The sequence below is a fragment of the Lagenorhynchus albirostris genome, chromosome 2, assembly GCF_949774975.1.
Source record: "Lagenorhynchus albirostris chromosome 2, mLagAlb1.1, whole genome shotgun sequence".
In the NCBI taxonomy this organism is placed as follows: Eukaryota; Metazoa; Chordata; class Mammalia; order Artiodactyla; family Delphinidae; genus Lagenorhynchus; species Lagenorhynchus albirostris.
In genome coordinates, this window is record NC_083096.1 from 50,037,705 (window position 1) to 50,059,166 (window position 21,462).

General features: G+C 39.8%; 3 protein-coding genes across 16 annotated transcripts in view; 2 read left to right on the forward strand and 1 right to left on the reverse strand.

The window, feature by feature from the left end:
- TOR1AIP1 (torsin 1A interacting protein 1) overlaps positions 1-2,097 on the reverse strand; it is a 52,152-nt gene extending 50,055 nt beyond the window's left edge. For 3 of the 9 annotated variants that reach the window (XM_060132270.1, XM_060132292.1, XM_060132278.1), the window contains exon 1: positions 1,216-2,096. In XM_060132270.1, coding sequence (XP_059988253.1) covers positions 1,216-1,708 — 493 coding nt within the window. In that variant the 5' untranslated portion in view covers positions 1,709-2,096. Of the gene's footprint in view, positions 1-1,215 lie in introns of all 9 variants that reach the window. The other 6 variants (XM_060132262.1, XM_060132244.1, XM_060132302.1 and 3 more) reach the window with 4 other exon arrangements.
- Positions 1,263-20,156, forward strand: TOR1AIP2 (torsin 1A interacting protein 2). Of its 4 annotated transcripts, XM_060132363.1 has the most exons (4): positions 5,975-6,020; positions 13,111-13,190; positions 17,082-17,112; positions 17,575-20,156. In XM_060132363.1, exon 4 carries the CDS (start codon positions 18,244-18,246, stop codon positions 18,637-18,639), a length of 396 nt encoding a protein of 131 aa, XP_059988346.1. In that variant the 5' UTR covers positions 5,975-6,020; positions 13,111-13,190; positions 17,082-17,112; positions 17,575-18,243; the 3' UTR covers positions 18,640-20,156. The 4 variants fall into 4 exon arrangements, with proteins under 4 accessions (XP_059988375.1, XP_059988365.1, XP_059988355.1 ...); XM_060132372.1 differs by lacking the exon at positions 17,082-17,112 and having other exon boundaries at positions 5,967-6,020; XM_060132392.1 differs by lacking the exons at positions 5,975-6,020; positions 13,111-13,190; positions 17,082-17,112 and adding an exon at positions 1,263-1,390.
- The window catches only part of LOC132510365 (torsin-1A-interacting protein 2-like), a 38,440-nt gene continuing 18,307 nt past the window's right edge, over positions 1,330-21,462 (forward strand). Inside the window, exons 1-2 of one of the 3 annotated variants that reach the window (XM_060132328.1) lie at positions 6,007-6,020; positions 13,111-13,190. The gene's annotated coding sequence lies outside the window, so the exon portion shown is untranslated. Of the gene's footprint in view, positions 1,391-5,932; positions 6,021-13,110; positions 13,191-21,462 lie in introns of those variants that run through there. The other 2 variants (XM_060132349.1, XM_060132338.1) reach the window with 2 other exon arrangements.

Below are 21,462 nucleotides of genomic sequence, written 5' to 3' on the forward strand. Positions count from 1 at the left end.
ATATGTAGGGTCTTTGTCTTCAGAAGTTGACAATCTTAAAAGAGAGATAAAACTAACATATATATGGGTTAAACTGTCTTGAATTGCTACTCCCAATACTAATTTACATTATCTTTAACATAGTTTCCAAAATCAACACATCTTCCAATGTGGCAGCACTTCACGTGTTAGCTCGTAAATGTGCAGCCTATTACTCTGCTCTAAACTGAAAATCCACCTCCTCTTCATCATATCCATCAAAGGTCTATCACTAACTATGTAATTCCATTATGATTCAAATCCCCCGATTTTACCTCATAGGTGCCCTACGGGGAGCCAACATGAAACTTCATCTGTGACTCAGTGTTAGATAGGGGAGAGGGGGCAGGGTGGGAGAGGATGGATTAAGGGAGCTGATTCATCTGTGACTTTCCTAAAACTATACAATCACCTTGTCAGTATCCTTGCGGCCCATTCAGACGACAACTAATTAAAAGTCTTGCTTTGTCTGGCTACTACTTAACCATTGACGGTCCCCAACATGCGAATTTTTGCCAGAGACCACCACACTCTAGAAAGAGCGATCAGCTCAAGTTTATCAGGCACTGGGAAGCTTTAAGTTCAGGATAACTGCCTTACCCTATTTCGGTGTAAGTATTTGGGTGGGCCCTCAAATCAATTCATCAACTACACTTGTCCTCAAAACGGCCACTCACAAAATTCCCCTCCCTCTCTCCCCACCTGGGTAGTGATGGAAAAAGACTGGAAGGTTAGATGAGAACCAAAATTCTCAGCTAGGGACTTCTGGCCTCTGAGAGTTAAAGGAGGAAATGGAAGTGGCTTTGGTAGAAACATCCGCAGGACAAAGAGAACCGATATGAAACCCAGCCCGGAGTGATTCAGTGTCCCGCCTGCCGCCTAACTCGCCGTCCCAACGTGCAAGCCTGCAGAAAAGAGGCAATCCTGACACCCCTAAATTGATGCCCAAGGATGCACGCGGCTCCACGGCTCTGCTCAAGTAGCTCCGCACGACTGCCTTCCCTTCCAGTGCCCCCGCCCCTGCCGCTTTCCCGCCAGCGGTCGGGGCGGACCGGGCGTCGGGTCGCACGCCCATCCGGTCGGAGGAGCCCCGAGGGGGTGAGGTCCAGAAAGGCACACGACCGGCCGAGGCGCACACGCCCTCTGCGCGCGCACGCTCGCGGCACTCCCTTCCTGGCTCGGGGCTGAGACTGTTACCTCTGTCGGCCTCACCTTCGGATGAATGGGAGTCCCGTAATCCTCTCCTGGTCGTAACCGGAGACGGCTGCAGCGGAGGCGGCTGTGAGTGCTGCTGCTGCTGGAGGCGAGTAGCCCTTCGCGTCTTCATCTCGGCTTCCTGGAGTCGCGGCTGCCTCCGCTGCCGAGACCGAAGGTAATAGGAGCGTTCTCTCACTTCCTCTTTCGCCGAATCGGGCCGAAACTCTTCTAGCGGAATTTGTCTTCCCACCGGGGCCTTTTCTTTGGCCGCCCGGGGCTCAAAGTCGCCGTACACTTCGGGCGGCTCTTCTGAGAACCTCACTTCCCGCCGGCCGTGGCGCGACGGCGTAGGAGAGCTATACGCAGGCGCGTCACTGCCGCCGCCATTTTGAGGGGCGAGCCGGGGCCTCGCCTCCCGTAGCGGAGCCCTGGGCGTGACGTACAGCCCCCATCCTTCCCTCTCCGGCTCCGCCCGCCACCCCTCGCCTGCCATAGTTGTTGACGTAGCTTGAGTCGATCGAGAAGGTGTTTTGGAGGGCCTGTAGAGTCTCCCGCCGTTGGTGGCGATGGTTTTTCGGGTGTTCGGCAGTGGTGTCGACGGTCAGGGAGGCAGTTGAGAGTCGCTGGGGCTGCCGCCTGCGTCGTCGCTGCTGTGCTGCAAACCCGCCTCTGGGCCCATCGTGTGTTCTGAGGGCTGTGAGAGAGGCAGTGCCTGTGCTGGGTCAGCTGCCGCGGGTCACTCCCGCCTCCTGGCTGAAGGCACCAAAGAGGAGGAGAAGAGGGAGGAGGACGTCGCTGTCCTTGGCCTTCAGGGAGGGAAGGAGGGGACGACGAAGAAGAGACCACTGGTTGGGCAGAGTGCCGGTACTCAGCCCGCTGCTCCTGGCAACTGTTGCCGGCACGCAGGAGACGTCCGGCCCGTCCCCCAGTACCGAGAACCTGGGAAAGGAGGAGTGGAGGGGAAGTTTCGGTCCTCACCCCCAGGCTGTTGCGCAGTTTTCCCGCAGCCTCTGATCGACTGCTGCCTCCGCCGTACCTTGCCGAGTGTTTCTTAGCAGGGGTTGATAAGAAAGATACTTTTGCAGGTGTCATCTTGGAGAAAATTTTAGTTTCAAGGACCTTGGGAAGGCATTTAACCACTTTTTAAGTTTTAAGTCCCTCGTTGAGTGTACGAAATCGGATCTACAGGCATACTGGGGTGGATTAACATTTGCAAAATGTGCGCATAGCAAGCAGTCTTATTCCTGGTTTCGTATAAAAGCTCTAGTCCAGCAGCACTGTTCAGAAAGCTTGCTAGTGCTGTGTTATGGACAGTGAAAAATGAACAAATACTTTAATTAATGACGGCACTGTAATTTTCACTTGTGATCCATTATTTTTACTTTGATTCTGGGCATGACTTGATATACTGCATTTGATATAGGGTTTTCCTGCGTTTAGTTTACTGAATAAGAAAGCATGATAAAAGCCTATGTTCCACCTCTGTGTATCGTATTTGCAGATGTGGATAATCTGCAAATATCTAACCAAATTTAGACACACTGAAGGAATGTTAATTTAGTATAAAGTCTGAACAATTATTGAAAAAAGATTAATCTTGCCTTCAAATATACACACACTTCTTGGACGGCTTTCTATAATTGATTTTAGTGACTAGATTTAAAAAGTTGCAATTTGGATAGCAATTATAATGAATGAACCTGAAAAATTTGAAGGTATTTGTTTATTCTTTCATGTATTTAAAATCACTTTAGAATGTTTTTGAGCAACTCATTTGTCCAAACTGGGGACAGATTTCAATTTAATTAAATCTTAAGGTGTTCAATGTTTTCACTAATTGTCCAAAAATTTGGCCACAGACAAGAGGAATTACATGCTTTAGAGAATCACCTAGGTTTTTGCCTGTGAGGAGATTCATTTAGTTGAGCTTTTGTTTTTACTGTATACAATATAGACAAAGAAACTGAAGGAATAGCAACATGGGAGATGCTACTTTTTAAAAAAATCTTTTGTCTTAAGGGAAAATGAAAAGCATGTTCTCCCTCTTCAGCCTGAGTTAGATAGTATATTTGCAAGATTCGTGGGACTTAGTCTTTTCTGACAAAATGCTGAGAAGTGTTGATACTTGGTTAATACCTGGCTTTTATTTAACTAATGCTTTATGAGGTACCTACTATATTACTCATTATTAACATATAATAGTAAAAGTTCTGTAATAGATGAAATTATTAAAGAATATAAAACTTTATAGTATTAATATACAAAGTTCATATTATGAACAGTAATGCATATATTAAGAGCCTCTTTAAAACAGTTACCAGGACAGGTGACTATATGGAAACTTGGTTACAGATTGTAAAACTTAGTTTGGGGGAACATATTAAAAAAGAGAGGACAGGAGGTTCTATATATTATTGAATATTCAGTACATGTGTTATTTTGTAATTAAAAATGCTTGTAAGAGTTTAGGAATGGTTTTCAAAGAAACAGATCATGAGACGCTTGAAGTAAAATCAGAGGAACGGCAACTTTAATTTAGCATTAACACATATATTTGCTTAGGATTTTCCCTCTTTATCTAGGTAATAAGGATACATAATCCTAGCCCTGCCATACGTGCCTCCCACGCCTTAGCAACTTTACAAATACCAACTTTCATCACTAACTGAGAGGTAAAGGTAAACCCTTGTCAAACCAGATATTCTGCTGTAGATGTTTTCCAAACTACAAGGGTGGCCCAAAAGAGGTGAGACAGAGACAGACTCATAGCTAATATTATAAGGGAATTGCTGGGCTGCCAATACCAAGAGAGGAAGCATGAGCTCCAGATGTTAAACAATTACTTTGGGAGTTTGAGATATGTAGAGGAATTCAGTGAATCAAAACAGAACAAGAGAAGAAATGATTACAACAAAGAATGTACTCATCAATTTAATTCATATATTTATTAAACACAGAATAGATGCTTAATAAATATATGAATTAAATTAATGCGTGTTCTTTACCCTGAGGGAATTTGCCATATACTAGGGAAGACAGATATACAAAAAATTATAATTCAGGCTAAATGACTGGCAATTTAAGGACCTAGCTATTAGACCTAAGTCTAGAAATCTAATGTTCTTGACAATGGATTTCTAAATAAAGCAGCTTTTTTTTTTTTTTTTTTGCGGTACGTGGGCCTCTCACTGTTGTGGCCTCTCCCGTTGCGGAGCACAGGCTCCGGACGCGCAGGCTCAGCGGCCATGGCTCACGGGCCCAGCCGCTCCGTGGCATGTGGGATCCTCCTGGACCGGGGCACAAACCCGTGTCCCTGCATCGGCAGGCGGACTCTCAACCACTGCGCCACCAGGGAAACCCCAAAAAGATAATTTTTGTACATGAGTTTTTTGTTTAGGGTAAGCAGAAATCCTGTTGTTTACTGAGAAAGCATTTATCAATTAATTGTACATAATATCCACACTTTTGATCAGAGAAATAACTTTGGGATTATATCTTAGTAGAAGGAGGAAACATTGTTATTTTTAATAAGGAAAAGATTGAAATATTAAATAAGAGGAAGTAAAGACAGTAGCTAGCTGCATTTATTCCCCATCCTCACAAGTGATAGAAAAAATACTTTAAAGACGGTTAATACAAATGAAAATGTCTAGAAATGAAGTGATTAGAATATAAGTCTTCCACTTATTCTTTGTTGAATTAGAAATTGCAGTCAATTAAACAGCGTCTAAGAATGTTCCCAAATCCCGTGTCTTCTGCCAAAAAAAGGATGGTTGAGAGGTGAAGACACCAAAAAATCAGTTACATGAAGAATCAGTAATCCAGTAAATTATTGAGCTAGTGCTATGTACTAGGCAAGCCCTGTTCTAGGTGCTGGGGATACAGCAGTAAAAGAAGAGACCAGAAGGCAACCCTCCCTGCCTTCTAGGCTTTTATATTCTATGGGAGTCAGATAAAAATCAAAATAAGTACAATAGTGTGTTGGTCAGGAGTGTTATGGGGAAAAATCAGGAAAGGGGAAGTGAGATTTATGTGAGTAGATTTCTTCTATGTTGTATTGAATTGGTGCAGGTCAGGAACAGGACTTTTAGACTTACTTGACTTTGCCCTTAACCAATTATGTGTTCTTGCGTAAATTGCTTGCCATCTCTCAATTTTCATTTTTATAAAATTAATAGATTAAGATAATAGCTATTTTTTATTCATCATTTACTAATGTCGTTTAGTAGACACTGTTATGTACATTAGCTCATTTACTCACACCACCTATGAGGTACTATGTATGTAGCGTTGTCTGCATTTGACAAGAGCAAACTCGGGCTTAGATTAAGCAACTCCTTTGAGGACATGCACCTCGTAATGGTAGAGGCCGGCTTCTAAGTCAAGTCTGACTGGTGCTTGCCAGTATCATTGGCTAGTACCTCTCACTGTGTTGGTTCCATTAGTTCCTCGAGCCTATGAACTTTAGGTCTTTATAAGGGTTTAGGGTCCTCCAGGGTCTTGCAGGGATGCCTGCCTCCGGGTCTGGTAGCAGCCTGAGAACGCGGGGAGGCTTGCGGTTCTGCCGCTGCACTCACCGCACCTCCAGCCTCCAGCCTGCGGGGAGGAGGGGCCGGCGCCTACCAGTCCCAGCATTCCGCGGGCGCCTACCCTCCCCGCGGAGGTCGCGGTCACGTGGGCAGGGACGGGACGACGTTCTGTTCCGCCGCGTCCGAGGGGTGCAGCTCAGCGTTGTGGAGCAGAAAGAACACTCTAAGGGCTCTCCTGACATTGACAGTCGACGATTTAAAACCCCGCTAGAATTTGTAAGTAAAATTTGTATACAACTTTTCCATGTTTTAATATTTGATCTGATACCTTCTTTTTAAATATCTTTCAGAAACGGTCCTTCCCCACCCCCACCTCCTTACCGCAAAAACCTTAAACGGAGCAGGTTGGAGGTATATTTTTGTTTTGGAGTGAAAAAAGAGAAACAGAATCATATAAACATTAAACAGAATAAGGTGGGAATAAATGTTTGGTTTGGACTTTGAGACGAGAAGCAGAATTCCTATAAGGTTCAAATGTAAACGGGAAATCTACCAGTGCAGGTGTTGATTACTCCCTTTACCTTCATGCTTAACAGGATCCCATCATTCGTCTTTTTAATCTTTATAAGATAGTGTCCGTGTTCCCCCGCCGCCGCCCCGCCATCGCTCACTTGCCACCCCTGCCTTTTAGCCTTTATGGTGCTAAAAAGAGAGAAGTTTTAGTAAGACCCTGCAATTACCAATTAATTACATATTATATATGTATTCCCAATTGTATTTCATACCCGAGAAAGTTTACCCCTTTTTCCTTCCTTCAAAAAAGTTTACTCTCTACTTAATCAGTAGTGCTTAATTGTTAGACTTTATACACAGTTACAGAAATCAGTTAATCTGATTCAACACACTGTTTCAATTTTACCTGTCTTTAGGTTTTAAAACATTTTATTTTGGATCTATATGAGAGATCCTTTCTTTGTCTCTGTTTGTTAAGAATTAGGGCTGTGGCTGTTATCCGTATTTATCAGTTTTGTTTTTCAAGCACAGGATTACTATATAAATGGTCAGTGGGAAATAATCTAATTTAAAAAGGAACTTACTGGTAGAGGAACTAAAAATTTTCCTGGAAGCCTTTGTGTGGATTAGAACAGTTTGAAAACTGACATTTGCTGTGAAAACTTTGGGAGTCTCTCCTGAGTAATGCTTATGCTGAATGCAGAGTCCAGAACTTGATTACCAGTTTTACTCTGGTTTATCGTAACCATAAGTGACTCAGTTCAGCTCTACTTCACTTGTTTTTCTTCCTAGTGTAGAGATAATACTAGCCTGAGAGCTTCTATAAGTAACAAATAAAGTAACAAGAATTTAGCTAATTATTTGAGGATTATTGGGTATTTAAATAATGTATAGCGTCTTGTATGTAATTTATTTTTGCGTAGGCAGTAATTTTAAGCTGTATACCATGGAAATCCACATTTCTCTGAAGTGCCACTTGAATTTCCTGAAGGAAAGTTTGCTGAGAGAAGCCTTGTCTGCTTTATGCTGTTTTTCATTTAGAATTTTAATTGTGTTAAAATTTCGTTAATAGTCTATATTTTATAATGACTACTGTGTCCCACAAGAGATAAGTCAATATAGTGATTATACTTTATCGTAAGTTTTGCACAGCAAATCAAGCATTTGTGAATAAAGAAAGATGTCTCCAATATTGGTTATGAGCGTAGACTTCGGAGTCAGAGCTGAGTTTGAATTCCTGTTCTGTCAATTTGTGGCTTGGGCAGGTTGCTTTATCTCTCTGAGCCCATTACCTCATCTTTAAAGTGGAGAGTCATAGGGTTATTTGGAATATTAAATGGGTTTAAGGACTCAATAAGTGGAAACAGTTATTACTAATTGGACTACTTTCTTCTTTACTAATATTAAAGGAAGTGGCACATGGTTTTGATAATCAAAATAGAAAGGAAGAAAATTCACCAATAATTCCACTACCTGAACAAATCAAATTGTTTTTATTTTTATATACTCTTCTTTAGCTCTTGATCATGGGTGTACATAATGTAAATATAATAACATTTTTGCCAAAAGGCAAATTTAAAACATTAATTTGTAAACTTCTGAGGGTTTTGTTTTAATTATATAAATAGAGCTCTCTGGTTCTGCCTTTATTTTGATCTACTAGTGAAGAAACAGCAGAACTTTCCTTTAGCACAGTGTCCACTTGCTTTCCCCATTCCGAAAAATAAAACGTCTAGTTGCACTTTTACTTAACAGTTCAAATAATAATAAACACATCCTGAGACTTCTTTTGTGCCCCCATAGCGGTAAGTGCTGCACATTATCACTTTAACCCTCATAATGCTTCTTTCATCTGGGTAGTTATTCCATTTTGTGGTTAAGAAAACCAGGGAAATAGAGCAGAGTTCACCAAGTCAGGTGCTGGAGCAGTCATTCAGGCCTAGGCAGTCTGACTTTAGAGGACTGTGCTGGGAGGATTTCATATTTATAGATTCACTATATGGATGTTGAGTCATATATGTAGGCAGGAGATGGTCCTGCAGGCTGACTTAAACTTCTTTGTATAAGAGTAACAATATTTGTACTTTATAACTACCATGACCACCACATGTAAAAAAAATTTTGTAGGAAAACAAGAGTAGGGAAGTGTTCAGTGCCTTAACAGATGAGGCATTCACCTTTAGTTTTATTAGTTGTGGCAGTAAAAATATAATTTATGCACAAGTTATTAAGAGTAAATTTTCCCTTTTTTTATTAGGGATAGATATAGTAAACATAGGGTTTATAGTGATGGAAAGCTAACTCTTCTTCATTAAAGCAGTGTTTCATGTTTCTTAAATTTTATAGTGAGCATCAGAATCATCTGGTGAGCCTGTTAAAACAAATTCCTGCACCAGACCCTCAAAGATTCTAGTCTGGTAGGTCTGGGGTGGGTCCCAAGAGTTTGCATTTCTAATAGGTTCCCAGGTGATGCTAATGATTTCCAGCTAATGAGTTTAGTAAGGAAACAAATAATAGTGGGGGTTGTCCAAATTGTTGACCTGATGGTGAAACCCCAGTAGCAATGAGCACCCAGCTCTTGTTTTTAAACACTATCCTCTGATAAAAGGAACTAGGATTTTTTTTTTTTTTTTTTTGAGACGTACTTGATTCCAGGTCTGAGTCAGGGAAAATACAAGGTGAGCCTGGAACATCTTGTGGTGCTTGAAATTAAGTAAATGCTCAAAAAGGTTTGGGAGCTTGTTGAAAGGACACAGGAGGAACTTGAAGGAGCTTGATGGCCAAAGTTGGAACAACCTGAGTAATAAAATGAGTAATGGTAGTACTGGATTTTAACCCATAGAATAAAGTAAAGTAAGTGGCCATGAGTCCATACTGACATAGTTGATAAATAAATAGAATTCAAGAAGGGACAGCTCTTTCTTAGAGAAGAATTCCAATGAGTAAACATGGTAAAAAGGAAACAAAATCACTATTAGACAAACAGCCGCATAGTAATTATTGCAGATAAAATCTACCTATAATACTGGTAGGTGAAATTTTGAGGAAAATCAGGGTATTTGCATAGTCTCAAAATATCTCCCCAAAATAATTATTAGCTACAAAGGAAAAATAGTAACTTGACAGTGGAGATACTGTGTTAACCAACTGATTGAGGTTAACATCACCAGTAATAAGACATACAGACATCATGACCCCAGTGATATGATGCACTTAGAAGGACTCAACATCATTTCTGTGGTGTTATTCTTGCCAAAAATGCATAAACTCTTTATCTTTCTACTCACAAATTGGGGGACATTCTACAAAGTAACTGGCTAGTACTTTTCAAAAGTGTAAAGGTCACAAAGACCAGGAAAAGTCACAGATAATTAGAGACAGAAACTGTCACGGATTGGAGACTCAGGAGAATTGACAACTAAATGCAGTGGTGGATCCCAGATTGGACTATGGAACAGAAAAGGGACATTAGTGGAGAAACTGGTACAATTCGAGCAGTCTGTAGTTTAGTTAATTGACTTGTACCAATGTTAATTTCTTGGTTTTGTAACTGTATTTTATGAGATGTTGACTTTAGGAGAAACTGGGTAAAGGGTATAAGGAACTCTCTGCACTATTTTTGCAACTTTTCTACAAGTTTAAAATTCGTTCAAAATAAAACATTTAATAACAACGTGCTGGCTTCCTGTAGATACTAAAGATGATTAGAGGAGTTGAGCTAAAACTGGGAATCAGTTATGCCACCCACTGTTGGAAATCGTAGCAAACTCTTTGATCTTTGTGTGTTGCTTTTTGCCTCTGCGTGGGTCAGCCTAAATGTGAAATGCAAATCGAGGGAGTAAGAAGGGTAAGAAGGAAAGGAAATTTTTTCTCTATCCTCAGAAAAAATTTATATCTGAACTGTTCCAGACATCCAGTCCCTATATAAGAAACAGTTCCCTAAGAAAGTAAGTGGAGTGCTTTTTGTTTCTAGTTTTTAGTACTTTCTCAACCTCCCCTTCAAAAATATGGAATAAGTACTATTTAGTGAAAACACTGGGAAATGAGTGGGAAATCTTGAAAATAATAATCCTGGCATATTATGACAATGGATATGGTGCAGAGGCGTGGGCAAGACTTAGATACTTAGTTTTCAACACAGACACAAATAGCTGATACAAGTATATAAATACCTAACCTTAGCACTAGGTCTCACTGTTGAAAACTGCATATTAACTTTAAAGGTTTGGCTGCTGGTGTTTTAAATTGAAACTGTAGATAGAATTTGAACCATGGACTTTTGTCCATTAGGGCAAAGTAGATTGAAGTGCACCAGTAAAATTTTAAACCAGTTGTTCCCCTTTATGGAATGCCAGCAATGCACACACACACCTGTTATGTTTGTCAGTTCCTTTTTTTTTTTGTTATTTTTATTTTTGGCTTCGCTGCAAGGCTTGTGGGATCTTAGTTCCCCAAGCAGGGATTGAACCCAGGTCCTCGACAGTGAGAGCTCGGAGTCTTAACCACTGGACTGCCAGGGAGTTCCCTGTTTCTCAACTCCTGGGTGACTCAAGATCATATTTTTTGTTTGGCTTATCTATTTTCGTAAGAGGGAACAGTGTGTGTGCTCAACAGTGTTGAAGATTGTGCCTTCTCTCTGTGATCTCAAGACTGCCAAATTAAAAGTAGTTCCTCACAAAACAGGCTGAAACCTTTTTTCAGGAGCATGTATTTTCATAATATATTTTAAGCAAAGAATTATTTTAGATTATGTGAATTTAAAAAGAAGAGTGATTCTTTTTTTTCATACTCCTTAATCTCCCAACATCTAAATTCAGAACTAGTTAATGAAATATGAAGCTCTTGAGATTTCACTTCGTGTGTGAAACTTATCAGAGAAGCTGTCTCATACAAAAAATAGTTTTGATTATTGAGTAGTGTTAGAATAAATTATTCCATGGGAGAAAATATTTAAAATGGAAATGCAAGAAAATTTAGAGCATTTATATTTTTTCTATGTGTCTGTTCTTTTGATTTTATATATCATATGAGGACTTGGCTGAGGCTGAAGTTTAAGTGATATATTTGCCTGGAGAAGTCATCCCAGTCCTGACTCAATCTGAAACTTATATTATCCTATCACTAAAAAGAACAAGAGGGACTTCCCTGCTGATGCAGTGGATAGGACTCCAAGCTCCCAATGCAGGGGGCCCAGGATCGATCCCTGGTCAGGGAACCAGATACCACATGCATGCCACACCTAAGGAGCCCAGCTGTCACAACTAAGACCCATTGCAACCAAATAAATAAGTATTCTAAATAAATAAATAAAAAGAACAAGAGAATTTTTGTTTATCAGAGGCAGATTTGAGCTAGCTTACTAACATCAATTCAGGAAATAGCGAAGAATGATACAGACTCAATATTTAGAGTTGATAATTATTTAATATGTATTAAGCTGCCATCATTAATAGTGTAAATTTCACTGGTTTGAATAGAACTGCATTTTCTATTTTGATGTTAAAGTGCTTATTTTCTAAATTTTCCTCTAATAAATCTACAGGATGAAACTTAAATTTACTTTAGTTCTCATACACAAAAAGTCTGATCTGGGAAGTTCCCTGTTGGTGCAGTGCTTAGGACTTGCCACTTTCACTGCCAAGGCCCAGGGTCAATTTCTGGTCGGGGAACTAAAATCCCACAAGCCACGCAACGCAGCCAAAAGAAAAAAAAAAATCTGATAGAAAATATTTGTGAAAAAAAATTCAGGAAGTTCCAAAAAGCAAAACTTGAACTTGCTGTGCTCTGGCAGCTATTTACATAGCATTTACATTACATTAGGTATTATAAGTAATCTTGAGATGATTTAAAGTATACAGCAGGATGTGCATGGGTTATATGCAGATACTACGCCATTTTATGTAAGGGACTTGAGTGTCCCTCTGGTCCTTGCATTTTGGTATCTGTGGGTGGTCCTGGAATGAATCCCCCACTGATACTGAAAGATGACTGTATAGCATTTATGTGGTAGGGAAGCCCTTTAAATTTGTTTTTTGCCCACTGTTGTTGGCTGCAAGGTTCGCTTGAAGATAAGGACATTCCAACTTCTGTGGGCCTTCCTGAATTTCCTGTGATCTCTACAGGCAGTCTTTTTATATCTATCGAAAAGCTCTTAGCCTTTACCTAAAGCATTGGTTCCAATCTGGATTCCCTCGACATCTGGAAGCTCTGTAAGATTTTTCTCTCTGTATGTATAGTATTTGGCATTGGGCCTAGTACGTGGCAGTTTCCTCAATAACTTAAACAATAATCAGTTGAGTAATGGTGGTTCCCAAGGTATTTTTTGCATTTCTACCAGCCTGGTGGTAATCATACATTTACCTCAGATCAACCACTTTTTTTTTTTTTTTTTTCCAGATCAACCACTTTTGACTTAAGCTAATGGAGTTGAGGAAGGAAACAAATCCAGAGTAGCCGAAATCTCTCTGACTTTATGTTATAGGCATTTTGAATATTATCTGTAATTTAAAATATTGAAAATTTCTAAATCAGGGCTATTAACACTAGTTTTTTTCTTGTTTTTATTAGAAGTTCTGATTGGCAGACCTACATGTCTAATTAATAAAATGAGAAAACGAAGTTATTACAAGAATGGTAGTTGTTCAGGGATCCTTCCATATTGAGATCTGGGGAGGGAGGTGCCAGGAATAAAAATTGCCTTTGATGGTACAATGATTAGGAAGCATTCATGCCCAATGGTTCTGAACCATTCCTTTGGGAATCTAAAAGTGTGTACAGTTGACCTTTGAACAACACAGTTTGAATTGTGTGGGTCCACTTACATGCAGATTTTTTTCAACAATAAATATTTCAGTACTACACGGTCTGTGGTTGATTGAATCCGAGGATGCAGAACGATGGCTACAGAGGAACTGCATATACGAAGGGCTGACTGTAAGTTACATGCAGATTTTTGATTACTTGAAGGTTGGTACCCCTAACCCCCACGTTGTTCAAGGATCAGCTGTACTCTCTTTCCAGAAAAAAATGCACATGTGTACATAAAAAATTTTATATGTAATTTCAGGGGATTTAGGACTCCCTGAAATGTATCCTGGATTTTTTTGTGTGAAAGTGGAAAATTATGGGAGAGAGTTTCTCCCACCCCCACTTTAATATAATACACACAATTGAAGAGTATCCTGTAGCTTTGCAAATAGCTTATGAAAGGGTTTTCTAAAACTCAACAGTCACTGCTTCAGAAAGGCAGTGTCTTATAGTGGTTAAGAGTACAGGCTCTGGAACCAATCTTCTTGAATTCAAATACTGATTTCTCTACAAAGACCTGTGTGGCTCTGGGCAAGTTGCTCAGCCTCTCTGTTTCTTTAACTATAGAGTGGATTATTGTAAGAATTACATGAGTTAATAGATGTAAAATATATTACATGTATTAGAACAGATAGTGACGCTCAATAAGTATTAGCTGCTATTATTATTATTATCTTGGGGACTTCCCTGGGGGTCCAGTGGTTAAGACTGCAATTCCACTGTAGGGGGCGCAGGTTCAATCCTTGGTTGGGAACTAAGATCCCCATATGCTCCATGCGTGGCCAAAAAAAAAAAAAAAGTATTATTTCAGAGATGGAGTTTTTCTGTTGAATATCTGGCCAAGTGAAGTTCTTTTCCATTAGGTAGCCTAATGGAAAAATTAATTCCATTAATTAACATTAGGTAGGCCTCTTTTACCTTATTTCTTTTTTCTTTCCATAGAGATTTTTTTAAATTGAAGTATAGTTGATTTACAATATATTTTCTGTTACTTTATTTCCATGAAGAGATAGTTGCTTCCAATATTATGAGAAAAACAAAGATCCATGTCTTTCTGTAGGACTTCTGTTTTCCTCAGTCACCCACTTTGCCTCTGAGCAGAGTAACTGCTCCTGGTCTTCTCGTCCACAGGGTGAAAGTTGGTTTTGCCTATTAATCTCTTTTTCTAGCCCACTGCTATTTTCCACTCTTTTTTTTTTTAATTATAAAATATTGAATAGAGATTGGGATTAACGTATACACACTACTATATATAAAATAGATAACTAATAAGAACCTACTGTACAGCACAGGGAACTAACTCTATTCAGTACTCTGTAATGATCTATTTAGGAAATGAATCTAAAAAAGAGTGGATATATGTAGATGTATAACTGATCCACTTTGCTGTACACCTGAAACTAACACAACATCGTAAATCACCTGTACTCCAATAAAAATTAAAAGTTAAAAAAAGTAAAAATGAAGACAGAAGTAGAAAAAAATAAAATACTGAATAGAGATTATGTAAACTATTATGATTTATGATGCATTCTTGTACCTCCAGCCATTCAAAGAAAAAATGTTTACAGTTATCTTTGAAATACTCTGTATGCCTTTCTCAATCTCATTCCCTTCCCTATCCCATCAAAGGTAATAGTTATCCTTGTACTTATCCTTTTCTTTTTAGCTTTATTGCATTTATTCCTAAGCAATATATTGAAACTTTATGTAAATGGAAACTATATAAGAGAGTGAGTATGTGTGTATTCTTCTGCTACTTGCTCTTTATATTTCAGCTCAATATTCTTGAGTTTCATCTATGTCTGTGTGGGACTATCTCAATTTTTTTAATCCATTCTACTGTCTTGGGCATTTTGGTGGTTATTTTGCTGTTATACAAAGAACTACCTTGAATATTTTTATTCATGTTTTTAAATAAACGTGTAATTTTCTCTAGGGTAGTTACCTGAGACTACTCTCAGGTAATTACTGAGTTACAGGAAATGCACATCCTCAGCTTTACTTGATAATGCCAAATTAATTCCAAAAGTGGTTATCCTAATTTATGCTCCTAGTGTTAGGGTATAAGGATTCAAATTACTCTATAGTCTCATTATTTATTCATTCAAGAAATGTTTATTGGGTATGTACAGCAGTAAATAAAAACAAAACACCCTACTCTTGGAGTTTAGGTTTTAGTAGAGACAAATAGCTAAAATATTTAATATCAAAATGGTACATGTTTTATGGGAAAAAAAGTAAAGAAGAGAAGGGGGTATTATCTTACTGTTGTCAGAGCCATATGGGGATTAGAGACTATAAGAGGATGAAGTATAACCAGGAAGCTCTGGGCTCCATGTGGTGATTGACATAAAAAGAGGTACAGGTGTGATGAGATTGGTTGGTCCTCAGGCTTTCAAGCAGATAATGGTAGTGAAGCTTGTGAGGCTGGGGGGGTGCGGTAGTTCGAGAATCTTGCCAGGAGTATTTTCAGGAAGGAATGAGTTAGGAGGCTGGTAATAGGTGATCTTATTCTGAGCATTTAGTGCTTTGGAGCCCTGTTTTGACTCCCCTCTTGCCCATTGTGGTTTGGAGGATGAGGGGAGGGGTGGTCTTGTCGGGAACATATGGAACACTAGATTGCTCTTGATTCAGGAATACTTGGAGCTCTAGTCTTGCTTAACTCTTGAAGATGGAGAAATGAAGGTTGGGGGAAGGCCATCCTTCATTCTGAGCATTTGGAGCTTAGGGAATGGAGCTTTAGCCAACAGAGATGTGGAGTTTGAGGGGAGGGTAGTCTTGCCTAGAGTATATAGAGCCCACATTGTCAAACTTGTTAATTTTTGCCAGTCTGGTGTATGTGAAATACAGTATCTTCTTGTGGTTTTAATTGAATTTCCCCTTTTCTTTCTAAAAACCCAAAATTCTATACCTTTTCAATGTCAGACTTAGTCATATAACTTTACTACTAACTTCTGTGATAAACCCCACAATCATGTGGGTTTTATTCATCATCTATTTGTTTCATGTACTAGACATCCAAGATTTCCCAGTTCAACAACTGAAACTTTTACTGTAGTGGCTCTTGACAGTAGACCCTCAGGGAAATCTGTTATACTCTATGTTGTCACCACAAAGGTCAGGAACCCTACTTTCTGTTCACTCTTCCTGAGGAGCTGAGCTGGTAATCTTCATGCATACTGTCACCTAACCTCAAAAAACACATCAGTGTATCTACACTGATTCTATCCCACCCCATCCGGGGCTCCCATCAGACTATTGACCCCAGGTTGCAGCACTGGCAGAGGCTGCTCTTCAGTTGTCTTTTAAAGTTGCCGTTTTAAAATCTGAGAATCACAGCTGCTATTGATAGTCTGTAAGGAAAATGCTTTGGCTGATCACAGCTAAGGGTTATAACTCCCTCTGCTTTTCAGGCTATATCTTTTTTTTTTTTTTCGCGGTACATGGGCCTCTCATCGTTGTGACCTCTCCTGTTGTGGAGCACAGGCTCCGGACGCGCAGGCTCAGCGGCCATGGCTCATGGGCCCAGCCGCTCCGCGGCATGTGGGATCTTCGCGGACCGGGGCACAAACCCGTGTCCCCTGCATCGGCAGGCGGACTCTCAACCACTGCACCACCAGGGAAGCCCCAGGCTATATCTTTATACAGTTTTAACACTCACATCTTCCCCAGTGTCCCTTAGTGCTCTCACAGGATCAGGCCTCAGAATTCACAAAAGAACACTGGAGAAAGGCAGACTATATATTGTGCTCTGGTGATCTGTGGCACTTCCTAGGTGCCTGTCTAGTTGTTCCATGCATCCTGCTCTACCCTACCTTGTTTACTTGTTACATTCAGTGTCATGAAGGAGTACAAAGATGATGAAAGCATCTGTAAATTCCAACTGATTTACTATATATTTTCCAAGAATAGCTCAGTACCGTGCCTTAATTGCCTTCTTAAACTTAAAATGCATATGAGCCTATAAAGGCAGATGTGGACAATGAGACGTGTCCCTTGTGTTTTCTTTTTCAGCCTTCAAAAGGATTTCATCCAACTTCCTATGGTTAGTTATTAAGAATATTATCTAATAATTTTGTAAGCTTTTCCCTGCATGGATTGAAGTCTGTTTTAGAAGGCTGTCACCATTGTTAATGTTATCCCACCCATTATGGGAGAACTATATATACGGCACCCATTTCACAGAAGAGAGACAAGAAATCTCAAAGTTTTACCACATTAACCATGATTATACAGACCTTATTATTCCCAAAGTTCCAAAGGAGTAGGAAAAAGAAATATATAGTCCTAAAATAAAATTAAGCTAATACAAACCTTAAATGAACCAAAATCCTCCTTGTTGCCCAATCAAGCATAAGAATAACTCCCAACAGATAAATTGGTTTGAACCCATATGAAGTTGTTATGGGGAAACCCATGAGACAATTCTCATCCAAATGCATGTTTCTAATAATATTGTGAGCAACTCAAAGCCCACATGAGTCGTCTGAAGTTTTATTATTTACAGGTATGTGAAGCATTCCCAGACCCTTCAACCAACTCAACAGCAGCTACTTCCCTGTGACTGGGTCCTGATTAAGGTCCTCCCAAGAAAGACTTCATTGGATCCACGCTCAAGAGGACTCTGCCAGGTTTTCCTGACCCCTCTACATCGCTATAAAGTGCCAAGGCCTTAAGACTTGGGTACGTGTATTACAACGGCAAGAGTGCCAGCGCCCACCAAAGACCCATTGGACCTGTCAGCTCCTCTGTTTCACCAAGCAGACATAATAACTTACCAGCAAAGCAGAGTAAGCCAGATGCCTCTGCATGATACCACCAGCTGATAACACACAAGAAAAAATAATTAACTTAGACTAGAACCCTATCTTTTCTTGAGAAGCTGGGATTTAAAGGAGCTATTCTGAGATCTGTGCTGTTAGTAAGTGACTGATAACATAGACTGGATCAGTCCCTGAGTTCAGAGACTGGGTTGCAAGTGAGTGAAAAATAGACAACGAAATCTTGAAGAACTGCACGGAGGTGCAAGCCACATTTTACCCTCTCCAAGTAACGGTGGTTGGACTGAGAAAGTGCTAAACCAAACCTGTAATAGGACTGGTTGTTTGGGTGTCTCTCTTTATCATTGTTGCCTCTTACAGTTACATTGCTTTCTGTGTTGTCTCTCTAGGTCCCAATGTTCTCAGATAATTCACATTGCCCTGACTGTGGACAGCAATGGTTCCCTAGTTTAGAACTAGGCCATTGGTTGTACCAAACTGAACTGGTTGAGAATGAATGTTACCAAGTATTCTTAGACCGTATTAACAGAGCTGATTATTGCCCTGAGTGTTATCCTGATAATCCTGCTAATAGAAGCCTTGTTCTTCCTTGGTCTTTCCCACTTGAGTGGGCTCCCCAAAATCTTACCAGGTGGACCTTTGAAAAAGCTTGCCACCCATTTCTTCTGGGTCCTCCACTGGTTAGGAAAAGGATACATGACTCTAGAGTGGCTGGTTTTAACCCTGCATTACAATTAATCCTGACCAGAACAGATAAAACCTTGAACAAAAAACTTGGCCAAAGCAAATAACTTCTGAAACAGTCAAAATCATGGAGACTCTAGAGGGTTTTGTACTAGTAGCCCAAGGAAGATGGAAAAATGACTCCTTTCTATATCTGATCCAGACTGTCACTACTCTGGGAAACTGCTTAAATTGTTGTTGGATCTGCTTCCAGGCTGTGCATCTCTTCTTCAGCATGAATTTAATCAGTATTCCAAGCCAGATTGTTCATCTAGAACCTGACTAATCCATATTTCCTATGTTTTGGAATTAGCTTACTCCTAAAAATCTCCACAGCCTAATTATTGACGTTATTATGACATGGTAGTCCTGGAGGAGAAGCCCCATACTGTGTGTACTTTCATTATATTCTAGTGAAAACTTTTCTGGGAAAGCATCCTTGTAGCTGAATTCTAGATTATTCCAGTAAAACAACTAGACATTTTAATAATAAACTATATTGTTCTAAATTCCACCTCTTAAATATTAATCAGTGATAATTATATATATATATAAAATTTATTCATATATAACCATTTATTCATCATTGGCTCTATTTAGCTCATCCTCAGTGTGGCTATGACGTTATCCATAACTGGTCACTGTCAGAGGAATCACATTCAGTCAGGCAGCACCTATATAGGTGACAATAAAAACATGCAGAAATGCCTCTGTCTACACCTCCTTGGCGCTACATAAGCAAGGACTATCCTGTCTTTGTGGTGACTGAACTTAGAATGTCCTCCCCTGGCAATGGAAAAGTACCTGTCCTAGGAGATAGGTGACGAAAGGAGTTACCCAGCTTGACTGCATATATATTATGAACAGTTTAGGGGAAGCATTTTTCTTAGAACTAAGAAGGTCTTACCTGACATTGGCCTCATTCTGGCCTTCACTTGTTCATAAGAATCATGAAACTAGAGTTCAGGTTAAGAAACTTAGAAAACATCTCAGAGGCCACTGAACAATTTAAAAATTCCACTTAAGATTCTAGATAATCCAGTGCTTGTGTAGCAACTCAACAATGTTCTCAAGGCCCCAGGTTCTTGCTATCTTTCCCCTCTGGGATCTTTAGCATATTGGCTTTTTGTCCTCATAGTTCTCACCGAGTACAATGTAGCTTGTTGCTGCTCCAGACATTTCAGTCCCAATCAAAGGCTGGAAGTAAGGAGCAAAAAGCTTTCTCCTTTCAAGTCTGTGTCTTTTATTTGGGAAGAAGATCTTTCTCAAAAGTCCCTCACAGATTTTTTCTTACATCCTTGATTCACAAAGGAGCCTGGGAAACCTGGCAGAGGGGAATGGAGTTGCACTGCCTGGGTAGGACACATTGTCTCCCCTAATAAAATCAGGGCTCTTTTAGGAAGGAAGAAGTAAGGAATAAATGGCTGTTTGTATGCAACAAATCATGCCTGCCACATGTTAAAAAGTCACTTGTTAGTCTGCTTAAAGAATGTACCCCAGAGATCTGCCCTGTATCTGCCTTATGTCTGTCATGATGGAAGTTCTCTTCTGTTCTATTGCTGAATAAACTGTGTGGACTGCTAAATTGAGTGAAGACTAATTAGTTTATCATTTACCATTGGTTAAGAACTACACTATCCTAAAGCTCTTTCTAAAAAGTGAAAATTTACTTTGAGGTATTGCTTTTGAGTGTGGTGTTATGATCAATATTATTGTCTCCTAAACTTTTTCAGACACATACCAAAAAGCACTACATGTGTGCAATTTTAAATATCGGCAAAATAGAGAAAGGGTCTTTGTTTTAACCAATCTCATTCTTAAATAGTAAGGACATATTAAATGGATTTATACAATTGGTTTTCAAATCAGTGCCTGGGTGAGCTTGTCAGAAATGCAAATTTTCCGATCTTACAGAAATTTTTATTCCTTAGATTGCTTGTGGGGCCCAGGTAGCTACATTTTACAAATAGTGCCTCAGGAGATTCTTACGCAGGTACTCTATGAACTATACTTTGAGAAATACCATAGCAGCATATCCAGGGTATTTAGTTATCCGGCTTAAAAGAATAGGAAATGAGGGATTCCCTGGTGGCGCAGTGGTTGAGAGTCCGCCTGCCAATGCAGGGGACACGGGTTCATGCCCCGGTCCGGGAAGATCCCACATACCGCGGAGCGGCTGGGCCCGTGAGCGATGGCCGCTGGGCCTGCGCGTCCGGAGCCTGTGCTCCGCAACGGGAGAGGCCACAACAGTGAGAGGCCCGCGTATCGCAAAAAAAAAAAAAGAATAGGAACTGAGTACTCATAATACTGTAAGGTAGTGATAGTTATTGTACTTTGCCGGTGACATATAAAGAGGTTTCACATCAGAGTGAAGGTCACTGCTGATATTTCAGGTTGTAACTCAGTCATTTTTCTCAACTGTGAGGAGGGCTCTATTGTAGCCCTCCTCAAAAACAGTTCTGTGTGTTGTCATTATAAGGTATGTGAGTATATAGGCAAGAGAAAGGAATCAAAAATACTAATTTTAATATTACATTAAGAAGGGTACTTTGCCTTCATACACGATTATCATTACATACCTGATAATATGGTCAGCTCTCAGAACTAACATCATGGGGTAGAGTTCATAAAATTGAGCAAGGGAAAAAATTTAGAAAGCTTTGTAGCTTTTCAGCTTCGGTCTTTTTTAAGTATGACTTTACTTGGCTTAAAATATTGCAGATTATTCTAAAATACTCTACTTCATAGTTATGAATAATGAATTTTAAAGTATAAAATTCTCATGACAATTGATTCACTGTTTTGGATTATATGAGCCATATTAATCTATACTTCTGTACTGTAGGAGAGTTGATAATTACAACACAATTACAATGGTGGCCATTTCTAGA

Bases quoted from the DNA above. Each gene is read 5' to 3' on its own strand.
- TOR1AIP2 (XM_060132392.1), top strand. From the start codon at position 18,244: ATGTTCTCAGATAATTCACATTGCCCTGACTGTGGACAGCAATGGTTC.